Source organism: Echiichthys vipera (assembly GCF_963691815.1).
Source record: "Echiichthys vipera genome assembly, chromosome: 21".
Classification (NCBI taxonomy): domain Eukaryota; kingdom Metazoa; phylum Chordata; class Actinopteri; order Perciformes; family Trachinidae; genus Echiichthys; species Echiichthys vipera.
Window position 1 is genome coordinate 11,261,546 of NC_139846.1, and position 24,352 is coordinate 11,285,897.

A 24,352-nucleotide genomic window follows, 5' to 3' on the forward strand; every position below is an offset into this window, starting at 1 on the left:
TCAAGTGTACATGGTCTCAAATGCAGCACTTATTTAACATGCATCTAAACATTACAATCAAAAGGATCAACATGGTGGTCTTTTCTAAAATGATAGTTTAGTTTACAATTTGAAGTGAAGACGGCACGAAACCAACAAAAACCTTTGGTCGCAAGAGAATGGGACAGAAAAGGAAAATATTGCTCTGCTACACAAAACGGAATCATTTTCTCCAGACTCCTCCGTTCTTGTACAACCGTAGATAAAGTCCTGAAGACGCAACAGTCAGTCTGAGAGGTTCAGTTACTCTTTGGTTATACTGCTTAACTAAAGATTTATTGACCAGTGACAACAGAACACAAATAGTCAGTCACGGCTGCATCTAAAGGGTTCACAGGCTCACAAAGTTAAGTAGCACTGCTTCAAATGACACCCATTCCAGTCTAGGGATTAGCCTCCGACTACAGGACCGTACCGGGTTTGATATCAAAGTTAGTAGTTTGCCAAACACTTCCAAAATCATAATAAACAAACTCAATGCCATTGGTTTCTTGCAAAAATTTTTTATTTTTCTCCAGTTTCTCATTTCAAATTTGACACATTCCATCTCTTTGAGAATTATTCCCTTTCTTTTAAGAACATTTTCTTGAGAAATATCAGAACATATCAGAACACGACTGATTTGAGAATTTTCCAACACAAGACATGTTTACATCATGTTATACATCACATTGTGAACAAACTTGACAGGATGGATTGTCAACAGTTTCAGTCAAAACTTGAAGTTGGATTTTTCCGTCATTATTTGGTGCACCATACTGTTCGAGAAGAGGAAACCACCGTAGTGTCTTTTTTCATATTCCAACCAAACAGTGCATGTCAAGAAGTTGGGATGACCTTTGGTGTAGTGAAAGCCATAAAGCAGCTTTAGAGTTACGTGTCTGCTCTGTGAACCCGGCTGTCGTCACAGAGATGGAAACCTCCATCCACTGGGCTAACAAACAATGGTAATCCAGGTAGGCCACCCTGCTTGATACAGATGTCTTAAGTTCTGTCAACAACAGCAGCGCAGCAATGGTAGAAAAAGCAGTAATGGAAGGAAATGTCGCAGGCCAAATGAATGCAGCAACATCTATTTAGTGAGGGAAGTTAGCTGAAGTAAAATCTCCACTCCACGGCTGGACACTGCATGGCTGTAAATGGACCTAAAATATTAAGTGAGTGAGTTAAGGCAGGAAAAGTGACATAGCAGTTGGCTAGAGCTGGACAATGGCTCCTCTCATCAGTGCGCTGTTGAAAAAAGTGTTAATAGTAGAAGGCATTGTGCTCTGTGGATGTGGTGTCACCCAAAACACAACTACAGTTTCAACCTCAAACAGCCCACTAGTGTTGGACCATCCCAATGGGTTTGAATGCTTCTGCTCAACTTGCTTGTACCTCTCATGTAATCAGTCCTTCTACTGTTAAGACCATTTGCATTAATGGTGTCATTAGAGTCACAAATTTAAGCAACTGATTTTGTCCAAGAGAAATGAATAAAAGGCAAATAAAAAAACCTGTGGGTCATTTGACAACACTTATCACTTTCTGCTAGGGATGCACTGATACGACTCTTTAAGTCCCGAAACTGAGGCCTGGGCTTTGGGTATTGGACCATACCAAGTACCAATCCCATTCCAGAGTTTAATGAACAAGCTATGTGCCTCACTGTGTAGAAGTGACTGGGATCCTTATTGTATGTTTAAGGCAACATCAGCTTATATTTAAACATTGCTTTTAAGTTTGTAAAAAATAAATAAATAAAAAAATAAAAAAAAGATTTAAATGAACTGAATTCTTATTTATATCAAAATAAAAAACTGCGCAACAGCAACTTGGTCAAAAGTCTTCAAACCTAAGAGGAATTTACAGTTCAAGTGTAAGCCTTTTAAATGCAGCACCACATGAGGCAGTGTATAATAGCATGGGAAATAATTGAATAGACTGACCCCATTGTCACTGATAGCCAGTCTTGCTATTTGAGTCAGTGTTGGCCCAATATCAGTATCAGAGCATGCCTACTTTCTGCTGGTATATAAAAAAACTCTCCATCTGCAGTATCGTAAACTTAAAAAAAGTAGATACAATTGTTACCTGAACCAAACAAACACAAAAACCGGAGATGGCATACTGTATGTTCTTGGTTGTTTTCCACAATTTGAGGGAAATTAAGATTCATAATCTTAATTAAAAATGAGTTTTATACAACATGCATCAAATGAATTGTTTTTTTTATACCAGCAGAATAGAAAAGCCTTTTAAAACAGTCGCAAGTGGTTTCAAATGACCTGTTGGGTTTTTCAAAGTTAACCTTAAATTATTACATTAGAGGGACAAACTAAACTACCCAACTGAAAAATCAGACGTTGGAACTTTGCATAAGCAACGGCATCAACGTCACAACTGCCTCATCATGCAATAATAACAAGGAGCCCCCTTAAAGCAGAATGGTTCATCTCAAGGGGTTTGGCCTTCTAATAAATACATTCCTATAACTGACAAAAAGTAAAGCCAACTCATAGTTGAATGTAATGGATTGCCAATTTAGATTTTCATACAGCTCCAGCATGAACTTAAACCAACAGCTTCCTTTAAGCTGGGAAAGAGTTGTGGTTGTAATAACCCAGTTATAACTCAATTTGTTGCTTTGCTAAAACATGCTAAACCCTTGGTATGGTCCTTTAACTTTGCTTTTGGGGCTAGCAAAGACACAGATTAGAACTTGTGACACTGCTCTGTTGAAGTAGATATGACCTGAAAACAAAGAAAGAAGAAATCATTATTTTGTCCGGTCTGCAAAATCTCAGCCCCCTGGAACACCAAATGAACCTGTGGAAAAAAGTTGTTAGTAAGTTTTGTGGAAACCAACCCAGCTACTGTTGGCTATTTGCTACTAGCAGCAATAATGAAGGCTTATGCAAGCATAAGAAAGACCCATAGACATGCCACAGATGAGCCTTTCTTAATCCAATATTCAATACCCTTCTGCAACCACGAGGCAATGTGATTGGAAATACAAGCTAGTTCAATGGCCTGCTGTAAATCAGGACATAATAGAGCACCATCTTCCTCAAGGAAATTACAATGAGAAATAGAACACCATGTCTAAAAGTTAAAAGGTAAATGTTTGTACAAAATTCTTAAAATTAAGGTACAATTAGATTCAATATGAATCTGTTCTGTCATTACAAGAACAGATGTCTTGTAGCAATATAACTGGCATTGCCGGTACTTTTTAAAATCCACAGGATTTACCACAGCACTAAAAATCAAGTGTAACCCACAGAATACAGGCATTAAATACACATTGTTAGGGAAGAGTTAAACTCAGAACAAAAGGAATAAAACATAAAAGAAGTCAAATTAGAACAACTGTACAACATACAAAAAGACTTAAAAGCCATGGAACCTCAAGTTTTACAAGAAAGAAGGAATTTAAGAAGTTTAGACATTTTCAAACCCCACCTGTCCCAACACTTTAGATACTTTAAGCATGTTGAGAAGCTAGTGACCTTTACTGGCAAGGATCTCATGTGTGTAGCTTGTTTTTAAAACTGTCGATTTTAGCTTGTTTCAAGTAACGGCTTATTGAAGGGAAATACAACTGAATGTATTCATTTGATTCACACATGCAGTCAAGCACAGCGGCAAATAGGTACTTGGTACTTCAAAATGAAAAACTCTTTGAGAAGTCTTAAAACCAGAGAACCAAGAACTCAATCTGTGATGTCATCCAGATGCACAGCCAGGAGTTGATTTACTGACAGTAATTAAAAGACTGAATGTCTAAATGTAAACCCTCCAAATGATCTTGGAATCAGTCAAATCCAGTGAAATTATTTAAAATGTGGCTACATTTTCCTATTGCTTTACCTCTAATATGTCAGGGCGGTAGCGAGCTGAACATTAGTATGGCATCACAGGTAAATCGGCAAGACAAAAATTCTGGTTATGAAGCAAAAATTCCATTGCCAAAATGCAGTGAGGTAGTAGTTCTTGCCATACAAGGTATTTAAAAAAGTATTTGAAACTATATGTGATACGGTGCATTTTGAAAACCCAGGAACTTACAGAATACGGAAAGTATAAATGAATTAAATGCAGCACAAATAAGAAAGATTATTAATCTAAAAGGCACCAGACACATGGACATCACACACAACCACACATCTTTGGGCTAAAGTTCAACCGGCTTCACATACCTGCATGTTCTAGGTATATTGGCCATGTTTTTATTTTCCCTTAAACTTTTTGTCAAATGTCTTATAAACAGAATTGTGGTCCAGTCATTCTTCATTTGGCTCTAAATTAGAAACAAAACACTAGTAAAATGATTCATGTTTGGACACATCAGCATATCCTTACATATAAAAATGTTTAACTTGATACAACACAAGTAAAGAATAACTCCAAAAAAATTAAACAGGATCAATATTGAGACAAAGTTCTGGTCTACTTATGTACATGATCACTACATAGATAATGGTTGCCCCCTCAGCTTTATTTGTCACGTTCCTGTCAATAATGCACACGAGATTCACTTCTGAACTTATCATTTCCATTATTATTTACACGCGAAACAACGTCTTGAATATGTAAAACGTTTTAGTTTAACAAACTTTAAACCCAGAACGGACAAAAATGTTGTGTGGTGAAGAAAAAAATCATGGACTTGCGGAGAAGGTAAATGAGCAACGACCAACTAGCTAAACTTAGTCTAATAATGATGTCTCATGAAATCAAACAGAGAGCCAGACATGTAAATTAAGTATTTAGAAAATCTAAAGATTTCAATGACGTGCTAGCACTCCCCAAACAAGGGCACTTACTCAGTTGAAATTAAAATGAATTAAAAGGTTGCCTTTATTATGATAAGGGGAATTCAAATATTGGGGCAAAGTTACACGGTGAATTTGTTTTCCCTTTTTGCTCCACTGCCAAATGTATGTTATCAGCTCGGTGTGAAGGCAAACCATTCAAAGGTGCTATTCCAGGTACACCATGCAGCTCAGTGATGAAGCATCAAATTACCAATGGATAGTCACGCAGATTCGGATCAATTACACCGGAAAGGAGGAAGCCTAATCTATATCTTCGCAAAAAATGGATCCTGAGGCCAACTGCAAGAAATTCTCTGACGTTCCAAATATAAAATCAATCTCCCAAACAAGATGCATTCAATTTGTAATTACCAAAAAGATCTAAAACAAACATCAAAAGAAAAAAATATAACGCATTTTCAAACCGGAATTTAACTACTCCATTATCAGACATGCAACTAAAATATACATCCACAATGCATGTAAGTTATTCCTAAATGGATTCCAGGTAACAGTTAAAAGATCTAATAACGTTTAGAACCAGGAACAAACTGACTAACCTAAACTGAACCATCTGTCCCAGAAGCAGCCCTGAAACTGAAAAGCACCACGCAGTCTCGCACAACGAGTCACAATATATACAATTCCTAAAACCAATGGGAATTTAGAAACAAAAACAACATTTATTTTACATCCCATGCCGGTATGGTCCCAGCCACTGCTATGTGCCAAATATTAAATCATCCACCTCTATGCCTGAATGCAAGTTCTCCACTAGGTAGTGCCATCCACCCAAAAACTGCTTGGAAACTCATCTCTACCTGAAAGCCGGTTTGAGTTGAAAAAAAATAAAACTCACACTATTAGTGAGGAAACACTGCCATCTACAGAGGGGGAGAAACACTGCTATGTGAATAGGCAGGCCAAAAACTCCCACAGCCATTTCCTGCATCCGAACCAAACAACGAGCCTAGGAAGTGGTCACGTCAGAGTCACAGAGTTTGAGTGTTCGTTTTGTTTCAATAATGAATTGAACTGAGGAGGGGAGCAACCATTATTCTAGAATAAGTTCTACTTAGTGTCCGTGTAAGAATCACAAAACATTCTTCACAAGCTACATCAAAGTAGGATTAACTGTCCAGTGTCTCTCCAGTGCCATTTCACAACAATGGACAATTGGTAGACAAAGTCAAACAGCGGCATGCTTGCAGCCAAGGTCTTTATGTTCAAGATTCCATGTTGATGATATGTGTGCACAAATGAAGCTTCTGTGCAGAGTTGATTGTGTGTGATCCCCAACGGGTTGAAGAAATATTCCTACGCCAGGCTGGAGCTGTGCATGAGAGGCTTCCTGGCTCTAATGCGCTCCTCATCCGTCAATCAGCGACACATCAATGTGGGACAAATCAATCATGTGCCTGTGTAGTAATTGTGATAAAAATTGTTTGAGCTATTGTCTCAGGGGCAAAGATACCAATGAACTCTTATGTTGTGCAGTATAGCAGCTAAATTCCATGACTACCAAATTACTGGCGAAATATAGGTATCTAGGTATCTCAATAAAGATGATGAAAATAGGGAGGAATATTGATTACCTGTGGAAGCTCATTTGAAAATTTGCTGCATGGTGGGGACTGGAAAATTTGGCAACTGCTTTCCTCTGCTGGGGCATCATCTTGAACATCTGCAATAAACAGAAATTGTAAAACATAAATAGTGCTCTCTCCCAAAGCAGCCATTTTGACTTGTTTTCCCCGTGTGGGATTAATAAAGTAATTCTTCTTCTTGTTATATTAGGTAAAGCACAGGTGTCACTGAAAACACACAAAGGCTCTGTTCTATTCAGTGTTACAGTGAGAGTGAGCCAAAGAAGCCAAATGGAATTCAGCCAACATTAATTTCATTATTTACACCCATGCATTCCCTATTTTGACAAGTTAAAATGTCTTCTGTGAAAAAGGTCCCTCTAGTACAACTAGATTCTCCCCTTCTCCACAAGAGGGAGTGGGGGTGGTGTTGGGAAACTGATTAATCCATTCACTTTCTCTACCTACCTGATCGCTACGACAGAGGGCACTATCGGATCACACTACGAAAATTTCATCATTGCTCCTCTGGTGGGTGCAATAACATATCCATGTGTATAAAGTACGTACACAGTTTGTTACTCTTTATACAAACTGGATGGTTTACAAGCATATTAAGTCAAAACAGAGGTAATAAAAATGTAAAAGTATCAAGCTCAGGTACCTACCTCTATGGGTCCGATGGACATGAGAAGATTCTGCAGTTGAACGTCAGTCGTAGATGAAGAGAGGCCCTCTATGGACACTGTACAAGGTTCACTCTCTGCTCCTCTTTGGCTCTGTCTGGTGGAAATTGGACGACCTCGACCCATCTGACCAACCCCTCTACCTCGGCCCCGACCTGACACGACAACCTACACCAAACCAGGTGTGACAAAAATTGCCCAAATATTGGTAAAAAAATTTGGGTAAGGGATAAGAGAAAAACGGCGGGCGACACAGACTGAATGTTTCACTACTTACACATGCGTGTTGATGTTTTAATCTTTTATTCGACCATGTGGAGAGGAGCTATAATGCTTCTCAGTACATAGGAAATTTTAAAACGATATGTTTTCCTCTCGCACCTTTCAGACACGCCGAGCTTTCACATGATTGACTTATCATATTTATACATAGAACATCAACGTCAGAACATGATGCATGTGGCGTGGCATATCTTCATTTGAGCTTGAGAGTGAGAGGTATGTTTCTTCAGCTGCAGAGGAAGAGACCCCAAAAAGAGAAGAGAGGAGGTAGAGGGAATATGTGTATGTGTGTGTGTGGTTGTGTGTGTTGGGGGCGGGGGAGCATAAAGTGAGAGGAGCGATGCAAGCGTTATGGTGACTGCCTTACCCTGTCAGCGTCAGTGAGTATGGTAACTGTGACAGCAGCCTGGTGGTGACAGGCGTGCAGAGAGGCCAGGGGACCTTGTGTAGCCCCCCGTGTTACACTGCTTTCAGCTTGTCAATACTCCTGCACCTGGCATACTGTCCTGTCTTATTACCACTACTGCTCGATTGGTATGTCTACTGAATGCCAGGGTAGCGCCAGCGGCATAGGAAAACTTTACAGGAGACATTTCAGCTTTTTTTTTAATGTCAGAACTGCCATTACCCCCACAGTCTGCACTATTAATATATTATATATATTAGGTGAAATGGTTGCTGGTGTCCAAAGCTCAGAAGAAGGTGTGTGCTTATTTTTGACATACCCTGTTTTGCTGTGGGTTGCCCTGGACCCCTCGACCAGCTTGTGATATTCCGCCTGGTCCCTGTTGCTGCTGCCCTGTCATGGTAACCTTCCTTTGCACGGCCTGGTTGAGCGGGGTTGCCGACCAGGTGCCTTGTTGCTGCACTGGGCCTCCAGTTGTCACTGGCCCCTTTCCACTCTGGATGGAAATGATAAAACTAATTTAGCACCTCACAGAGTTCAAGCCTTCAACTCCATCTATCTGCAGACGTAAACTCCTATTCACATTAAGCATTTAGGCAAAGTGTTTATAGACAACAGGGAGAAATGCAAGGCCATATCTACAAAGCAAAGGGAAAGAGTGCCAGCATTGGTACTGGATCCTTATCAGACATGCTGTGGGGAATAAAGATCAACTGAACAAGGTGATGGTCTCATTATCAAATAAAGTCACAGCTCAACTCTGTTGACATGCAGGGAAGAATTGAAGGTCGTCTCTTCCCCAACTCTGCGGAGAGATGTGACAGATCAATACAGGGGAAGAAAAGAGGCGATATCTCTGACCTGTCCCCAGTTGAGAGTAAATGGATTAATCCCTCCTATAGAAATCACAGCTCCTGATTGCACCCATCAAATGCTAAGCTGCATTACACTGGAACGACAGCAGCTCGATGTGTCCCCCATCCCCCTTACGCCCCCATCCTCCCCAGCTTTTGTGTCTTGCGCTGCTTTGTATTATCCCTGATGAAAATATAATTTGCCTCTTATCTGTGCGCCTAAGCCATACAAATCCAAATCCTCAAAAGTGGCAACTTTCTTACACAGGTATTATGTTGCGCCCCCCGTTCAACCAAGAAAGATTAATTACAAGGGTCTTGGATTGGCATGCTTTTGTTGCCTCACACCTGAGAGATGGGTTGATGGAAAAAAACAACCGAGGGATGACAGAGGGGAAGAGAGAGAGCAAGAAAAAAAGAGAAGGGAGATAACATTGTCAAGCGCCTGCTGATGACAGCAGAACAATGTGAAAGAGGGAGCATCTAGACAATCTTCTTTTTAGTATGGCTAAAGGCCTTAGCTGTTTCTTTCCGTTTCCATCTCTCTTTCTCCACCTCACATCCCACGCCCCTTTTTTCTCCAAGATGCGGTACATCAGATAGCTCTGTTCAGGTTTCCATTAACACACTGACACCCAGTTATCTTCATCTGCAGCCAGTCTGCGATTTTGGCTCTGTGGCTTGATCCTCTGGGATGGCATTGGAAAGCGGCTTATTTCAAATACTATCACATCCCACCAACATGTCTCATCAGTGACAAGTATGAATGTTTAACATGCATGCCTTTGTGCTTTTTCAATAAAGATTAATGTGTAATTAAGGCCACAGCAGTAACTTATCAAGTGAGTATAAGATAGCCAGCAGTTGTAATTCTGGACTTGTTGGTGTTACTGTCATTCTTTCTTCAACCTCTCCAAGGCATCCATCTTTAAAAGAATACTCCTCTGCCCTTAAAAGAGGATATCAACCTTTAAGAGCAGGGATGAGGTGTCCTCAACTCTACAGATAAATGTCATGCTGCTCTCTTTAATGTCTACAGCCTTTCTGTGCTCTAAAGGTAAAATGTGCGTAAAGGCACTGTGTCTTAAATACCAGTCGCCAAGCTTAAGAGAGGAAACTCTTAACAGATCAATTTTAACAAAATGACACAGACATCACCCTGTCATGCCCATAGGTTAGATATCATTTAGATTACAAAATAGACAGTGAGGGCAATCAGTGGTATTTCATTTTATAACTGTCATTTCACTTGTGGGCAAGCTCTGCTGAAGAGAATCAAATAAATGCTGGACTAAATCACAAAAGAAGGCGTTGGATAAATAGGAAATTTGCATGCTCACCCCTACTGAAAGTTTAACAACTCTGACTTTTTGTGGCACCTGCTGGTCATCGAGACCAGAAATCTTCCGCTGCATCACAGTTCTTTTAGCCCCAGGTATAGGTCCTTGAATTGGAGTCTGGCCACTGCCCACAGAGGGAGTAACAGGTATGTTCTTTTGGGGAACCTGATTAGACTGGATCTTAGTACCAGGTCTGTTTACATTGTGCACAGCACTGTTCCTTAGCTGTTGTTGCAGCTGTTGTGGATTTGGTTGAGGCGTTTTCCATTGCTGGTCTGAAACAGGCCCAGGGGTCTGATGCTGCTGGGTGCTACCTTTTACCATCTGCAGGCGTGTCTTGACATTGGGGCGTGGCAAAGGGATCTGAGGACTGCCGTTGGGAGGGATGGGAGAGACTTGATTAGGATTCTTCAATAATTGATTTAATGGTTGTGGTGTTCTCTGAGGAAATTGCCTCTGCTGTTGTGGTTGTTGCTGCTGTTTTTGTTCCTGTTGAAAAGCTAGCTGCTGTGGTTGTTGTACAGGGGGTGGTGTTTGCTGATTTTGTTGTGAGGGTGGAATCGGCGAAGGAGATGGGCATTGGCTCAGAGTCTGGGAATTGAGCCTGTCCAGTAGCTCCTTCTTTCTGACGCCAGCCTGCATCTGCCGTCGCATCTCCTTTCTCTTCAGGATCTCTTCTCTTAGACGCTTCTGCTCCTCAATCTTCAGACGGTACTGCCGAGTCTCCTCGTCCTCATTGGGGTCCTGTGACACAAAACACAAACTGACAATGACTAACCTGTCTCCACTTACTGAAAGGCGAGACTTGAGCCACTGTGTACTATTTGGACCACATAACTCGACCTGACATTCATATATAATCAAAGGCAAATCCCAAGAGAAAAATGCAATCGTATTGATCTAGTATTTCCAATGGAATTAGATTGCTTTCATTAACAACCTTATGATTGGGCTTTTAATAAATGAGGGTCCTTCTTAGCACACTAATAAGCTCGACTGAGCTTACAACTTCTGGGTCACTGGGAATTTAGCAAGAGACAAATACTGAATTTTACTGAAATAATTGGTCCATTGTGCCATTATAACATTTTTCCATTCATTATTTTTTTTCACAAGTGTTAAAAAGCTGACCTGGGGTGCCGTGCTGGACAGAGTACTTAGGATTTCCTTGCGAACAACAGTCCTGCCTGCTCCCCCAGGCTGTGATTCGATTTTGGCAGCAACTTGGCCTCTTCCTCTGCCACCACAAGGCACCAGCTGAGTGTTCTGCCCAGGACGCACCCCCTGTGTTGCCTTGGCAACAGGCCTAATGTTGGCGGCGGGGCGGGCACTGTTCATGTTTGTGTTGGCAGGTGCTACAGGGAGCTCCCGAAGGTTGCTGTTGCGTTGCTGCAGTTGCTTTGAGACAGGTGTGTTCTGAATGAAGGGCAAAATATAAACATATCATGTCATATTTGTAATCAATCTGGTCTGAATATAAGCATTATGTTTTATCCATTTTGTACATGTCATTGATGTTTACTGAGGAAAACGACAACAGTAATTAGAATGACCCCATTTTACTGCCTTTCATCACTGGGCAGAAAATAGATGAGCTGATATGTTAATCTCTCACCATCCTCTGCCTGTTAGACATGTTGCGCTGTTGGTTGTTCTGAGGCCGTGGAGTCATCTGCCTGGGGCCACCATGCGCCTGCAATTGATGGAAGGGATTCTGGCCATGGTGCATCATGGGGCGAGGCTCATTGACATTTAGATGTTGCGGCTGATGATGTGGCAACTCCTGCCTATGGTGTTGCTGTTGCTGCTGCTGGTGCATGGGCTGATGGGATGGCATGGGGTCATGATGCGGAAGCTGGGATACAGGAGGGCCGTGCATTAAGCCCTTAAAGATCGGAGAAAGAAGGCAAACTACAACATGAGTAAACCAGCAAAATCGATAGTTATTGTTAAATACAATACAAAATGTTCATGTCGTTTTAGTTAAAGTTTTTACAACATCAGTAGTATCAGTTTTTATGAACCGTAATTATCATTATATCATGCAATTCCTGAATATAATTCCCCTCCTACTGATTTACTGTGGTATCCACCTAAAAGTACAACAATAGCAATTCAATCACTAGAGGGAGCTCTTGTCTATGTCTCTTGACAAAATGCAAGGTGCCAAACACGCAAGTCCTTAATGCTCCAGTAGCAGTTTGAATATGATAACTAGTCTAGTTTATTCATGTGTACAGTACTCGTCTAGTCAATGCTCTTGCCACAGCAGTTTTAATAATCTAGAGCAAAGCCAACTAAAGATTCATACATTCATGGCAGACAAAGCATGTGAACTGTTTGCCAGGCTCCTTTACAAGAATTGTCATAGGTAAGAGAGGATACTACAAAAAAACATCATGATACTCAGATCAAATTACCATATTATTTAGCAAGCAAATTTAAGAAACAATTGGGTGAGCAAAATGTTGCACAACATACAGATACACAAACACAGTCATTTATTGGTTATAAAAATCACTTACTCTTAGCCGTACCTGCATCCCAAACTGTGGAGGGGGGAAAAGGTTCCCCTGCTGGCCAAATGGCGGACGAGGGTCCATAAAGGGTCTGGGTTGGTTGGGGGGGCCACCTTGTTGATTCAAGCCTATCAACCCTGGATGACCTTGATGGGGAGGGAGATTTGGTCTTGGGGGTTCTCTTGAAAAATGTCCCGGCGGACCCTGGCCCGACTGGTTGAAGGCTGGTCCTGATGGGCCGAAGCCCATGTGGCCCTGGCCAGGCAGCTGCTGCTGCTGCTGCTGCTGCTGCTGCTGCTGGTGCTGGTGGAGGTTGTGGCTACTGTTCATCAGAGGACTGGGGCCCTGGTGATCAAACATGTGCTGCCCTGGAAACCGTGTTGACTCTGTGCGCTCTGTGCCCACACAAAGAAGACCAAACCACAACGACACAACAGAGATGTCAGTTTTTGTTCTTGTGTCAATACATCAGTAACTCCCTCTCCAGATGTATAGTGTTATGGCAAGGGAAAGAAAAAGACAACTCTATCAAGGTGAAACGGTAAATAAAGTGGGTTGATTTCAATTCTACATTAACATTGTGCATGAAAAATCTGAAATATAGAGGTTTAATGCAGTTTTCCAAGATTCATTTAGATGTATATATATACACATGCATTTAACATGAGTGCTGCTGATAGAGCAGCCCCAGAAAGCTAGCAGCATACCCTGTAGGTATACCGCCAGAGGTGATGTCGAATAGGATTAAATATGCCAAGAGAGCTTTGTAACTCTCGTCCAAGGTGTCTGTGGGACTCACCTCCCATAAAGAGGGGCTCTCTCTCTTGGAGGCCTTGAGGTAGCTGGTTCCTAAAGGGCTCCATGTGATGAGGGGGCCGCTGGGGCTGACCAAAATTAACAGACATGTGCTGCTGGAAGTCTCCCGGTCCCTGGGAAAACATAAAACTCATGAATTATAGGCCATACTGGGAACTCAATAATCACAAACAAATTAAACTAATGAAAAATAGGAATTTGTTGTAGAGTATTACATCTGGGGGACGGAGGGGTGTGTGCTTGTAATTGAAAGGCATGGGTCATTAAAAAGACGCAGAATCCTGTTGTAAACACCAATATGCATGCCAATATTAAAGAAACCCTTCGGCCTGAATTCGTGAGCAAACCTCGGTAATGTTACTTGGGGCTTTGTTGATAAACCCTCTAAAAGCCTGTCTCTACCAAGGAAAGGGTATTTCAGTAGGGGATAAGTGCCCTCACCTTTGTTTCAACCGCTTCGTTTGTTTGACAGCCTTCTTCTCATTGCATGCACATTACTCCCATCTATCTTCCCAGGAAAACTAGATAACAACCCCTTAATCTCTCCTTGGAATTCAAATCCCCCTCATAACTGTCTCTTTTATTCTTTTAAACATCCATCTCTGTTGAAAAATTAACCTGCTATTCAACACGTGGCACATCCACAAATGAGCTGCTTGTGTCCTCCAAGCCTATTGTAAATTACTTAAGATGCTATCAAGGCTTAATCCATCTTTATTCCACTGCTGCGTAGCTGTATTTAGAGAAGAGAGGTGTTAGAAAGCTAGAAGGCCAGAGTCCCAAAAACTTGCTTAACAGAAAGTTAATCAAAGGGGCTTACAAAGAAAGGGGATCACAATGAGGGCGCAATCATACTTTTCTAAAAAGGTCAGACAGGCAGGTTTGCACAATGAGGACTCTGGTGTCCATATAATACCTCTCAAATAACACAGCTCATCCTCTCACATTTAATCCTGATAAACAGGCTACAGGCTGCTCTATAGGCCACTGATGCTAGGGTAGTTCTCAGCACTGAAGGGATAACCAAGAAAAATATAATGGAAGGGGGCTAATACTTATACAGACTGTAGGCACTGAAGCATATTCTTTGTTTTCGGGATATGGTGCTGTTCACAGAAAAGGTAAGGAGCTGTGACTGCTACCAATTACCATCACTGAAGAAATAAATTATCAACATGCGCAACAAGAAATAAAGGATTTCAAAAATGTGTATATGAGTAATAACTACTAGAAAATGCAGCCCTTACTGACAACATCTCCAAATAGTGTGGTTGGTGGCATCTCTATATTGTGGTTAAACTGAATGTAATTATCTAAACAGATTAAATATCCTAATAACTTTAATTGGCACAGAGATTAATATTTCAAAACCACTCTCCACCAGCAAAATTTTTATGCAGTATAACTAGAGGCTATGACCCCCCATTCGCACGGCCTTTTAACAATTAAATTTGATGGGATGATAATGTATGATAATCATGAGTAATCAGGTGCCCACTGGTAAATGGAATGTTGCCGGCTGGTATGTCACCTGCATTTCAAATTGTGTCCTTGGCAACAGCAGCCTAAACGCGATTGACAGCTGGGGAATCCTACACTATGCTATTCATCAGCCCAGTTGTCTGCATATCCTTCCAACCCTCTACTGTCTGATAAGTCAAAACAGCTCCCTGCTACTGTGCTATCAATATCTAGTTCAATCACAGACCTCAGGGAACAGGAATTACAGGATACTGACATTGAAGGTTGGAAAAGAAGTAAATAAAAAATATTGCTTTTTGGACAAAGATTGGCTCTATGTGAAAGCTTGGCTCATTTGGCAACAGGGTTGAAAAAATCCACATGAATGCAATTGGATGCAGCTATTTTCCAATGGCTCATTTGCATAAATCCATATAAAATGCACTTTCCAGGAAGATGTCAGTCAGTACCCGCAACACCTGATGCCTGGGCATCATTAACTAGAAGGACGGAGTAACTTGAGGCACTTTGGCTGACTTGCTGTCGAGCCTTTTCCCTCACTACAGTAATTACTTTAAAGGCATTTCCGTCATCCCCTGGATGGGTTCTTTGTGAGTGAAATAAAGGACCTTTTCGTGCAGGAAATCACTGACTTAAGATTCTTTTTCTCTGACGTGAAATTTAGCCCTTGGAATATATGGTGCAAAAAGGCAAGAAGCTCACCCCAGCCCTATCGAACTACCAGCATGTTTCATTAATTCAAATACCGTTCAAAAAGGTCTCTTTGCCTTTGGGACACAAACTTGTGGAAAGTGAATTTTAACTGGCAGTATATCCTGGTTTCACAATTCCATTATGTGCCAAGCTGACTAGTCTGAGCCTCAGCCCATCCATGAAGAGTTGCTAACTAAGTCCTGCCACTGCAGCCTCGACCTCTAAAAGTCTACTGCCTAAAGCCCCTATCACGCATTTCCAGTTGTGCAGCCAGACTCGTATCGGTGTTTACAGATTTACTTTAACAGTATTTGGCCAGGGCAGGCAGTCTAATTGGCGTAATGATATTGCCCTCACAAAAAGGGACGCTAACCGTGTGGAGAGGGGGAGAAAGTGAGGCGAAAGGGAGGGAGAGGAGCAGCTGCTACTCACAGGGAACCTCTGAGGACCCACAGCAGGTCTGGGCTGGCTCTGAGCAGGAGGCATCAAGGGCACTGCAATGAGAGAGAGAGAGAGAGAGAGCAAGAGAAAGGGGGGCAGATGGAGGAGGGGGAGAGAAATGAAAATGAGGGGCAGTAGGCAGAAAGAGGGTGGTGATAGGGGGGAGCCCATTAGACATCTCCATGCTAAAGGCTGTTGCCCAGACATACATGTTATATTTTATATTAGAATTGCTCCTCACATCTTTACACAGCTGGGCACGGACCAGGGAGCTCAAGGAAATATCAAATGTATCACAATAATAATAATTTACCAAACTCAACCGATAGAAATTAATAAGATATTTGCTGTTTGACAACATTTGGCACAATATAAATCAATCAACTGGATTTTCCTATTGCTGGAATACTGCTTCAAAATAAGGGTTACTATAATTGTATGTCAACATCTGCAACTGGAAAACATTCAACTGGAACCATCACTTAAATGAATATATAAATAAATATACATAGACATACATACAAACATGTGCACACACACGCACACACACACACACACACACGCATGCATGCATTCCCTAATTTTCCAGAACACGTCTTCTTCATAGTTGCAAAACCAAAACCCAATACACATATGCACTCTAACATGCTTTGCTAACAAAATTTCAATCTTGGCCTGTACAGACAGGCCAGATAAACCCATCTCAGGGAATGAAATGGTGATGCTGCCAGAAGAAAAATGGAGGATAAACCCATTACTGGCTGAGAGAGCTATTCACTTGTCATTCAACCAAACAGCAAAATGACATTCTAATCCAGACACCTTTCAGGACAGTGTAATAACTGCCAGCCATAACATGCACCTCAACTGAGCATTTTACTGATTTACTAGGGTTGCACAATTATGATAAAAATAAATTATGATTTTCATTATCAGAATTTAGATTATGAATCTTAGAGAAATAATTTTGAAAGTAAAAATATCTATTGTATTTATTTGTCTTCATGCAGACATGACAGTGACTAATATGGGACTGGCACATTAGTTTATAGCCAACCGCTTTACTTGCTGAAGACCAAAATAATAAATTTAAAGACACAGCACAAAAAAAATCAGTCTTTTTCAAGCTGCTTTTGTATCATTAGGAGGGCTTGGTTTGATCCATCTTTTCTTGCTAATGCAGAGGAGGCATAACTTTTACCATTGTAAAAACTACATAATAGAAAGCACTTAAATGATAGTGGATTAATTCACCTTGTACAGAGGATGATGTCGGGCCTCTGAAATGGGGGTTGATGTGGATGTTTTTTGGCTGTGGAGGCTGCTGTTGGTGATGCTGGGGGAAGTTGGCTGGTGGGGAACTCATGATTCGTGGTGGTGGCTCCATCTGGGGCCGCAACGGCGGGGAGCGGTGAGCCATGTGCGGGGGGATGAGGGGCTGAAGGGGCTGCTGGGCCAGTGGGCGTCCATGGTCTTGGAAGGGTGGAGGTCCTCTTGGACGTGAAGGGTGGTGCTGCTGGGAGTGCAATTGTTGCTGGTGAGGCTGATGAGGAAGAGGCATTCGGAGAGATGGCTGCTAATTGGAAAGAAATGGGGAAACGGAGAGGAGGGAAGACCAAAACAACCTGTCAAAACACATTTCTTTCCCGGTTAGATACTAATATCACTGCTTGCAGTCATGTGAGGACACATCAACAAGTCAATTTACAAGCGAAATTGAAGATTGTATCCTAAAGTATTTTAATGGTATGTCCCCCTTAAGATTAAAAGTAGGTGTTCTTTTAGAATCTGTACAAGTGACATAAAACCCTGGTGAGCTCACCATCTTGTTTTTTTTAAAGCACGCTACAGCTGTTAAGAAAAAGAAAGAGTCAGCCGTCTGCTATCATCGGAATATATCAACCAAGGATGCCCAAACTGATAAATGAACAATAATTATATTGTCAAGTGAAGTTTCAAATGGGTGCTTGATAATTGGCCAGTCTATCCATTTAAGCTACCAAACAAAAACAAAGAAACAAACATGCCAGTGACCAAATTAGTCAAGTGCTTAAACATTCAGTATGTTGTAAAAGTACAAGCTCATTAACAGCAGTCAGCAGAATGTTTGTGGTGTTGGCATATCGTCCATCTGTCATTAAATATTCATTTCCAGTGTTGATGTTTTGTTTTGAATTTTAAAGCCGATTATCATTAAATTTAAAAAAAACAAAATAATGCAGAGCTGGAGTGAAATGTCACGCAGCCTTGAGAACAATCGCCTTAACAGAAAGTTATATTAGTCATTTATTATGCATGTGTAATAGTTTTGTTTTTGTGCATTTTTGTACATGTAGCCTTGGTAAAAATACATATTTCAGTGATAAAAAACATAAAAAATGGAAATGTGGTATCTTAAACGTCACAATTAATAAGAAGTGATTATGGTAACAACTAGACCTGGCCCAGTTCCGAAATCTGATAACTTTCCACTGTGTTACTGAAGATCAACACCACTAATTCTTTTCATTTGGGTTACATATTCAAAGTGACTTTTTCCTCTAGACCTTCAAAAGGTCTTGTATGAACTGATGAGCCATGTAAATCAAAGGATTAAATGCTTGGAGTGATATCTAATAATAAAAGCCCACAAGAAACTAAATCCTGGGCAAAGAACAAATTTAATTTAGTATAATACTGTCTAAGTGGACTACTGCCAAATGATTTGCTATAATCCATATATCAACATAGATACGGGGAAGCAGTGCGTTTTGACTTTTGTCATGCACAAACGCCCATAGCTTTGGAGGTCTTAGATAGTGGAGAGAAGCAGCGAACAAAACACATGTCAAGTACAAAGACACCCATCCTTGTTGTACTGTGACGAATACGGTAAAAAGTCAAGCCATTTCAAATCATCTTATCCAGTGGAGCTCTTATGCTCTCTTCAGCTACTCTTCAAGAGGAGTGGTTCAGGACTGAGTGATGCATTACTCATTGTAGCCAAAAGGATTATCCCTTTAAAAGTCTTCAGGTGGATGACGGTACAAGGGTTTACCTGCATGCCCATCAGGGGGAGCCTGTGGTCAATCATTCTTCCTCGGTTTCCTCCCCTAAAATCGACCATTCCGAAAGGTGGGAATCCTCCTCTTCCTCTGCCTCCACGCATTCCTCCACGCATGCCTCGGCCTCCATATCGGTTTTGCCTCTTTTGTCGTTCTTGTTCCTCGAATTGCATCAGATCTTGCTTTGCCTTCTCTGACAGCTCTAACGATAGGCAAAACAGAGAAACAGAGCACTTGGTAGAAAACTTGGTATAAAATACAGATTCATGCCCAAAGTAATGTAAACTATTACAGCGTAGGGCAGCAAGATTTAACATCAGAAAACATTTTAGTATACACTCTTGTTGTTACTGGACGAAGGCCAGCCATTTTAATTTGTACCTAGTGTTTCAGGGATACTCCTCCTGTTACTGCCTGCATCAGCCAACCGCACAACAGCGCCATCCTTTCTCTCAGATTTGAACCGTAAGCGACCAGACTCTTCATCTTCCTCGTCCTCCTCGTCAGAGTCCTCCTTTGTTTCTTCTTCAGGCACAGCTTCATTTTCAACCTGAGGACATTTTGAGAGGTTAAGAACAAAAGTCACAGTTCGTTACAATGGGCTTTAACGTCATCATGATTTGCAGTGCATCGCAAAATCTCTGGAGCTGAAACAATTACCCTATTCATTCATTAGTTGATTGAAATATTTAAATCTGCCAAACAATATACAGTTTTAATTCACTTTTTAAGCAAAAATGCCAAAAATTGTTTGGTCACAACTTCTAAAATGTGAATATTTTCTGGCTTTCTCAGTCTTCTATAATATTACGCCGAATATCTTTGGATTTTGGACAGAGTTGGACAAGACATCATGCAGATGGCATTTTGAGTTTTGGGAAATTGTGATAATAATTAACTGATGAATTGAGAAAGAGCTGTTTAATCGATTATGAAAATAATCTTTAGAGATCGACATTTAACAATGAACGTCATTATTCAAACATTATGCATGAATGAAAATAAAAAAAAAACTACCAAATTGCTTTTTGAAACTTAACTTCTGCTGAGTTTCAACAGCAGATATAGAACAAAATGCAAATGCAAAAAAAGTGTAAGATGTTGTATGGCGGGTGTCTTCATACCTCATCTGTGTCAAAGACCTGAGAGCCCTCGGCTCTGTCTTTCTCCTCCTCTTCCTGCTGCTCTTCTCCCCCTACCTCCTCCTGCTCCTGGGGGACCTCTTCCTGTTGGACTCCATGCTCACCCAGACACTCATCACCATAGGAGGTTTGGTATTCATCATCCTTTAAAGATCACATAGATAATACGTATTGATCAGTTAAAGTGGTAACAAAGCTTCCATAAGGATCAGCAATGGCCGACAATTTCAGTCATTGCTGGAACCATTTAGTGTCTGTTGAAAATGAAAAATATTTTTTATGCGATGCTGTAAAAAAAATCTAATTTCAATGCCTACAATAAATACAAGTGGGCTTAATTATGATATACCTGTGAGTAACTGTAGTTTAGACAGATAAAACTTTGACCCTTTTGTTTACGAAAAAACAACAGAAATCATACAAAGATAGGCAAACATTAAAATGTTATGGAAAGGGTTTGGAGGAGACACCATGTAACCCCCCCTTCACAAGCTAAATTACCATAACAGTGGGAGCAAGACTTCATTACTATTCCTGACAGCATTTGAAATTCAATGAGATGTAAATGTTTGACATGATATACAGAAATGCAGGCACGGATAAAAGCACTCCTCCCCAGTTCAATGATGGTGAAAAAAATCATTGACTGACTCCTTGCAAATCACTCAGTTATTGGCCGCACTGTAAGTTCACGATTCCATGCTAAAAGCATCCCACAGACATAAACATTCACAGAGATGACAAATCAGTTTTTACTATTCCATGGGAAAATTTAAGTTCAAGTCATGATGCAATAAAAATTTCCCAAGTACAAATATCTGCCATACCAGCAAACCATATCAATCCATAAGCTCCTGCTACTACTAAAGGAGTTGCCAGTGATTCAAACATTCTATAATAACACTCTAGAAAAAAGTAATTGCTAAATAAGGTCAGACTGTAGGTCACACAGTGGTGTTTGGTGTTGCGCTCCATTAACCTGCCAAACAGCAGCACATATTAATGCAGAAACGAAAAAAACCCTCTCAGCAAACCAGACGGATGGACAGGCTACCCCAAGGGAACACAACAGCTTAATCCTTTAAACTGTTCCACATAGTACTCAATGAATACCATGGTGAGCAAAATGTCAAGGCCGGGCAGTTTAGTGACCTTGTAAACCGTTATTACACATAATACAAATACACAATCTACATCTGCAGACATTTCCCAAATTCCAAAATAGGCATCCACTTGTGCTGCACACCCTCAGTAAGAAGGTCAACATCTTATCTTTGTTTGGAGAAAGGAGGTAGGCCAATATATCTCTGTCAGGTGCCAAACACCATCACACCTTGGTAAATGGACCATAACGGACATTTGCACATGGATCTGGTCTTATCTTTGATCCTCTTAGACCTGGCTAAGAGGGAAGGGAAGCGAATAAAAGGGAAACTCGCATCAATCATTAGAAAACTGTATAGGGTGTCCTCAGGAAGGTCAATAATCTTTTCACCTGCATGAGACTTTATCAGATCCAGTCTAAAGCCTGAGATAAAAGCCCCCCACATTAACCTCCGCCGATTGGCAGCACATCTACCCAACACAAAGCAGCTTCTTACTCCCCCAAAGATACAGGGCCCAAGGTCACAATGGCACAGGGATTTGGAGGTGACAGCAGAGCATTACCTCATTCCAAACAAGCTGTCAACACAAACTTTGTCAGCAAGATGGAGAAATTAACTGGCAGAAAGTGATAATGAATCTAATCCTCTCCTGCCCAAAAACGTCAAGCAACATCTCCTTCTGCTGAATAGATTTTCAATCCTGACTGTCCCCTTACCAACACAAGAAATGTGATATTATCTCTTGGATACAATAGAGTTTGACAGGCAAGGGAGTGTGTGTGTGTGTGTGTGTGTGTGTGTGTGTGTGTGTGTGTGTGTGTGTGTGTGTGTGTGTGTGTGTGTAAGCAAATGTGAGAACTCACTTGAAATTCACCATCTATAGGCTCATTGATTTGGATGTCTAGCACTTCATCCTGGTAGCCATCGTCGCCCTCTCCAGTGTAATCCTTTTGGTCTGTGTTGCTATCTTGGCTGTATTCCTGTGTGTACTCTTCCCCCTCTTGCTGGTAACCCCCCTCTTCTACATCCCCTTCTTCACAGCCTTCTGCACCCAGGTTCACAACGTCATCTGTGTAGTCTGCTTCCTGCAAGTTGTCCTGCTGGTCATAGGATGCACCCAAGGTGTATGTGGCATTGAGGCTCACATCCTGACCACTGAAAACAAACAAACAAATATACATTGGGACTTTGCAGAAAACAGAAGTGAAATATGCTTCATATCAGCTTTATAACTGAAAACATTAAAAACATGGTACACACATGGTTCTTTTGATATTGGCTTACCTAATATTTACATCTTCATCATCACTTTGTAGGAGGTCATCATTCAGCTCTTCATCTGACACTTCTGAGGGATTCTGAAACAATAATAAAGAAACATGACTGTGTACTTTAAAATAGCATTCTCCTCTTCCTCAGTTGTGTTTGTCCGTGCATGAGGTGTGGGGGCAGGGGACCACCTCCAACCCCAAAGGATGCTCTATTCCCATGTGGTGAAGGCAATCTGGGCAGGTCAACACAGTTCTTTTTTGTCCACTGTACTTCCTCCTGGTTCACATCAACAGCTCCCCCTGCAGAGGAGCCACCTGCTACAAGTCAACTGTTCACTTCTATGTTCTAAATGTTCTACCAACACCCAATGTTTTGGATAATATTTTCCGTTTCCTGTTTGTAAGCAGAGAAACCCCACTGACAAGCCAAGTGTTGTTTGGCACCATTACAAAGTCAAGACAAACAAATATGTGAGAGATTGTATTATCTTACCTTTTTACCCGACAGCCAATCCTCCTCCAATAAATCCTCTTCCAAATCACTTTTAAGGAGAAACAACAACCAATAATAAGTGCAGTGAGTCAGATAATAGTGCAGTGTTATGTCTATTTACAATTGATGTTATTATGCAATGATAAGGTGCTTGTTTTACTATACATCCCAGCGAGGTATATCAAGTGATCTTTGTGTGTGACTATTCACATCCTTCACAGAAAATTATAACTATATTTATGTTACCCTATAAAGTAAATTGTGTATTAGAGATTGGTATGGATTAGGGAGGTGCGCAATTAGTCGTTAAAACAATGCTACATTCGCTAGTTGGCCCGAAAAATAACGTATTATTAGAATTATTATTATTTTATTAGTGTACACAATTGCTACACTGTTAAACAAAATAAACAAAAAGTAGAGGGGAAACAATAAGCCATTTCATCGTCTAGTATGCCGAATCCAAACAAGAAGCTCAGTCGCTCCCGACTCCTTTCCACCAGGTCACATTCTCCTGGCCCCTAACACCACCACCACCACCATCACCACCATCACCATCACCTCCTCTTTCCGAAATAGCGGCTGGGTTCAGAAGTCAGTCTGGTTCTCTTCTGACTGACTGGATTGGCACGCGGCTGGCTAGCTACCAGAAATGCTAGCATGCTATCAATAACATTATCAATGAAGTGGGCTAACACCATACAGCTAGATTAATTAAACGTGCACGCAGCGTAACTAATTGTATAAGCGATGCCAAACAATGACTTTTCTTAGACTACAGTTCCCGCTGGCGTTTCATTAAATGCCATACACTGGGTTTGTGAGGCGCACACTGAGGAAATAACGTTACTGATTTCAGCTGCATTTAAAATACTAGATGTGGTTATTGAAAAATGTGGTTATTGAAAAATGTGATTATAGATATGTTGTGATCAATTTTGACTGTTTTGTGAGTGTTTTCTTACTTTTAGAATCAACTAGTCTTAAGATTTAACTTCCATTTAAATGTCAGGCAAATAAGTCATGAGGAACATCTCTAGTATTGATACAGATAAACTGAATTATTAAGCGTTCCTTCATGGGATGAGACAAGTATTCTACTTCTTAAGCTACTTTTTCATGCCATTGGATTGTGGAATGTAGGGCTGCAGCTATCGAATCTTTTTGTAATTGAGTATTCTACTGATTATTCCATCAATTAATCGGATGAAAAAAAATAATTTTGTGTAAAAATATATTATAATTTGCATTCATTTGTGGCGCATAAAATTCTACCTGACGCATGTGTTTACTCAAACAGGTTTCAAAGATAAATAGATCATTTAGAAAATGAATTAACGATAGATATCATCA

General features: G+C 40.8%; 1 protein-coding gene across 3 annotated transcripts in view; it reads right to left on the minus strand.

Annotated features, from left to right (window-relative positions):
- Positions 1–557: 557 nt before the first annotated feature.
- The window catches only part of rbm33a (RNA binding motif protein 33a), a 28,692-nt gene continuing 4,897 nt past the window's right edge, over positions 558–24,352 (minus strand). Inside the window, exons 3-19 of one of the 3 annotated variants that reach the window (XM_083936253.1) lie at positions 23,000–23,048; positions 22,520–22,593; positions 22,099–22,390; positions 20,112–20,273; positions 19,369–19,537; positions 18,981–19,189; positions 17,198–17,516; positions 15,935–15,996; positions 13,311–13,440; positions 12,518–12,906; positions 11,608–11,877; positions 11,124–11,408; positions 9,993–10,736; positions 8,118–8,294; positions 7,093–7,278; positions 6,434–6,522; positions 558–6,256 (exon numbers count right to left, since the gene is read on the minus strand). In XM_083936253.1, coding sequence (XP_083792379.1) covers positions 6,208–6,256; positions 6,434–6,522; positions 7,093–7,278; positions 8,118–8,294; positions 9,993–10,736; positions 11,124–11,408; positions 11,608–11,877; positions 12,518–12,906; positions 13,311–13,440; positions 15,935–15,996; positions 17,198–17,516; positions 18,981–19,189; positions 19,369–19,537; positions 20,112–20,273; positions 22,099–22,390; positions 22,520–22,593; positions 23,000–23,048 — 3,655 coding nt within the window. In that variant the 3' untranslated portion in view covers positions 558–6,207. Of the gene's footprint in view, positions 6,257–6,433; positions 6,523–7,092; positions 7,279–8,117; positions 8,295–9,992; positions 10,737–11,123; positions 11,409–11,607; positions 11,878–12,517; positions 12,907–13,310; positions 13,441–15,934; positions 15,997–17,197; positions 17,520–18,980; positions 19,190–19,368; positions 19,538–20,111; positions 20,274–22,098; positions 22,391–22,519; positions 22,594–22,999; positions 23,049–24,352 lie in introns of all 3 variants that reach the window. The other 2 variants (XM_083936254.1, XM_083936252.1) reach the window with 2 other exon arrangements.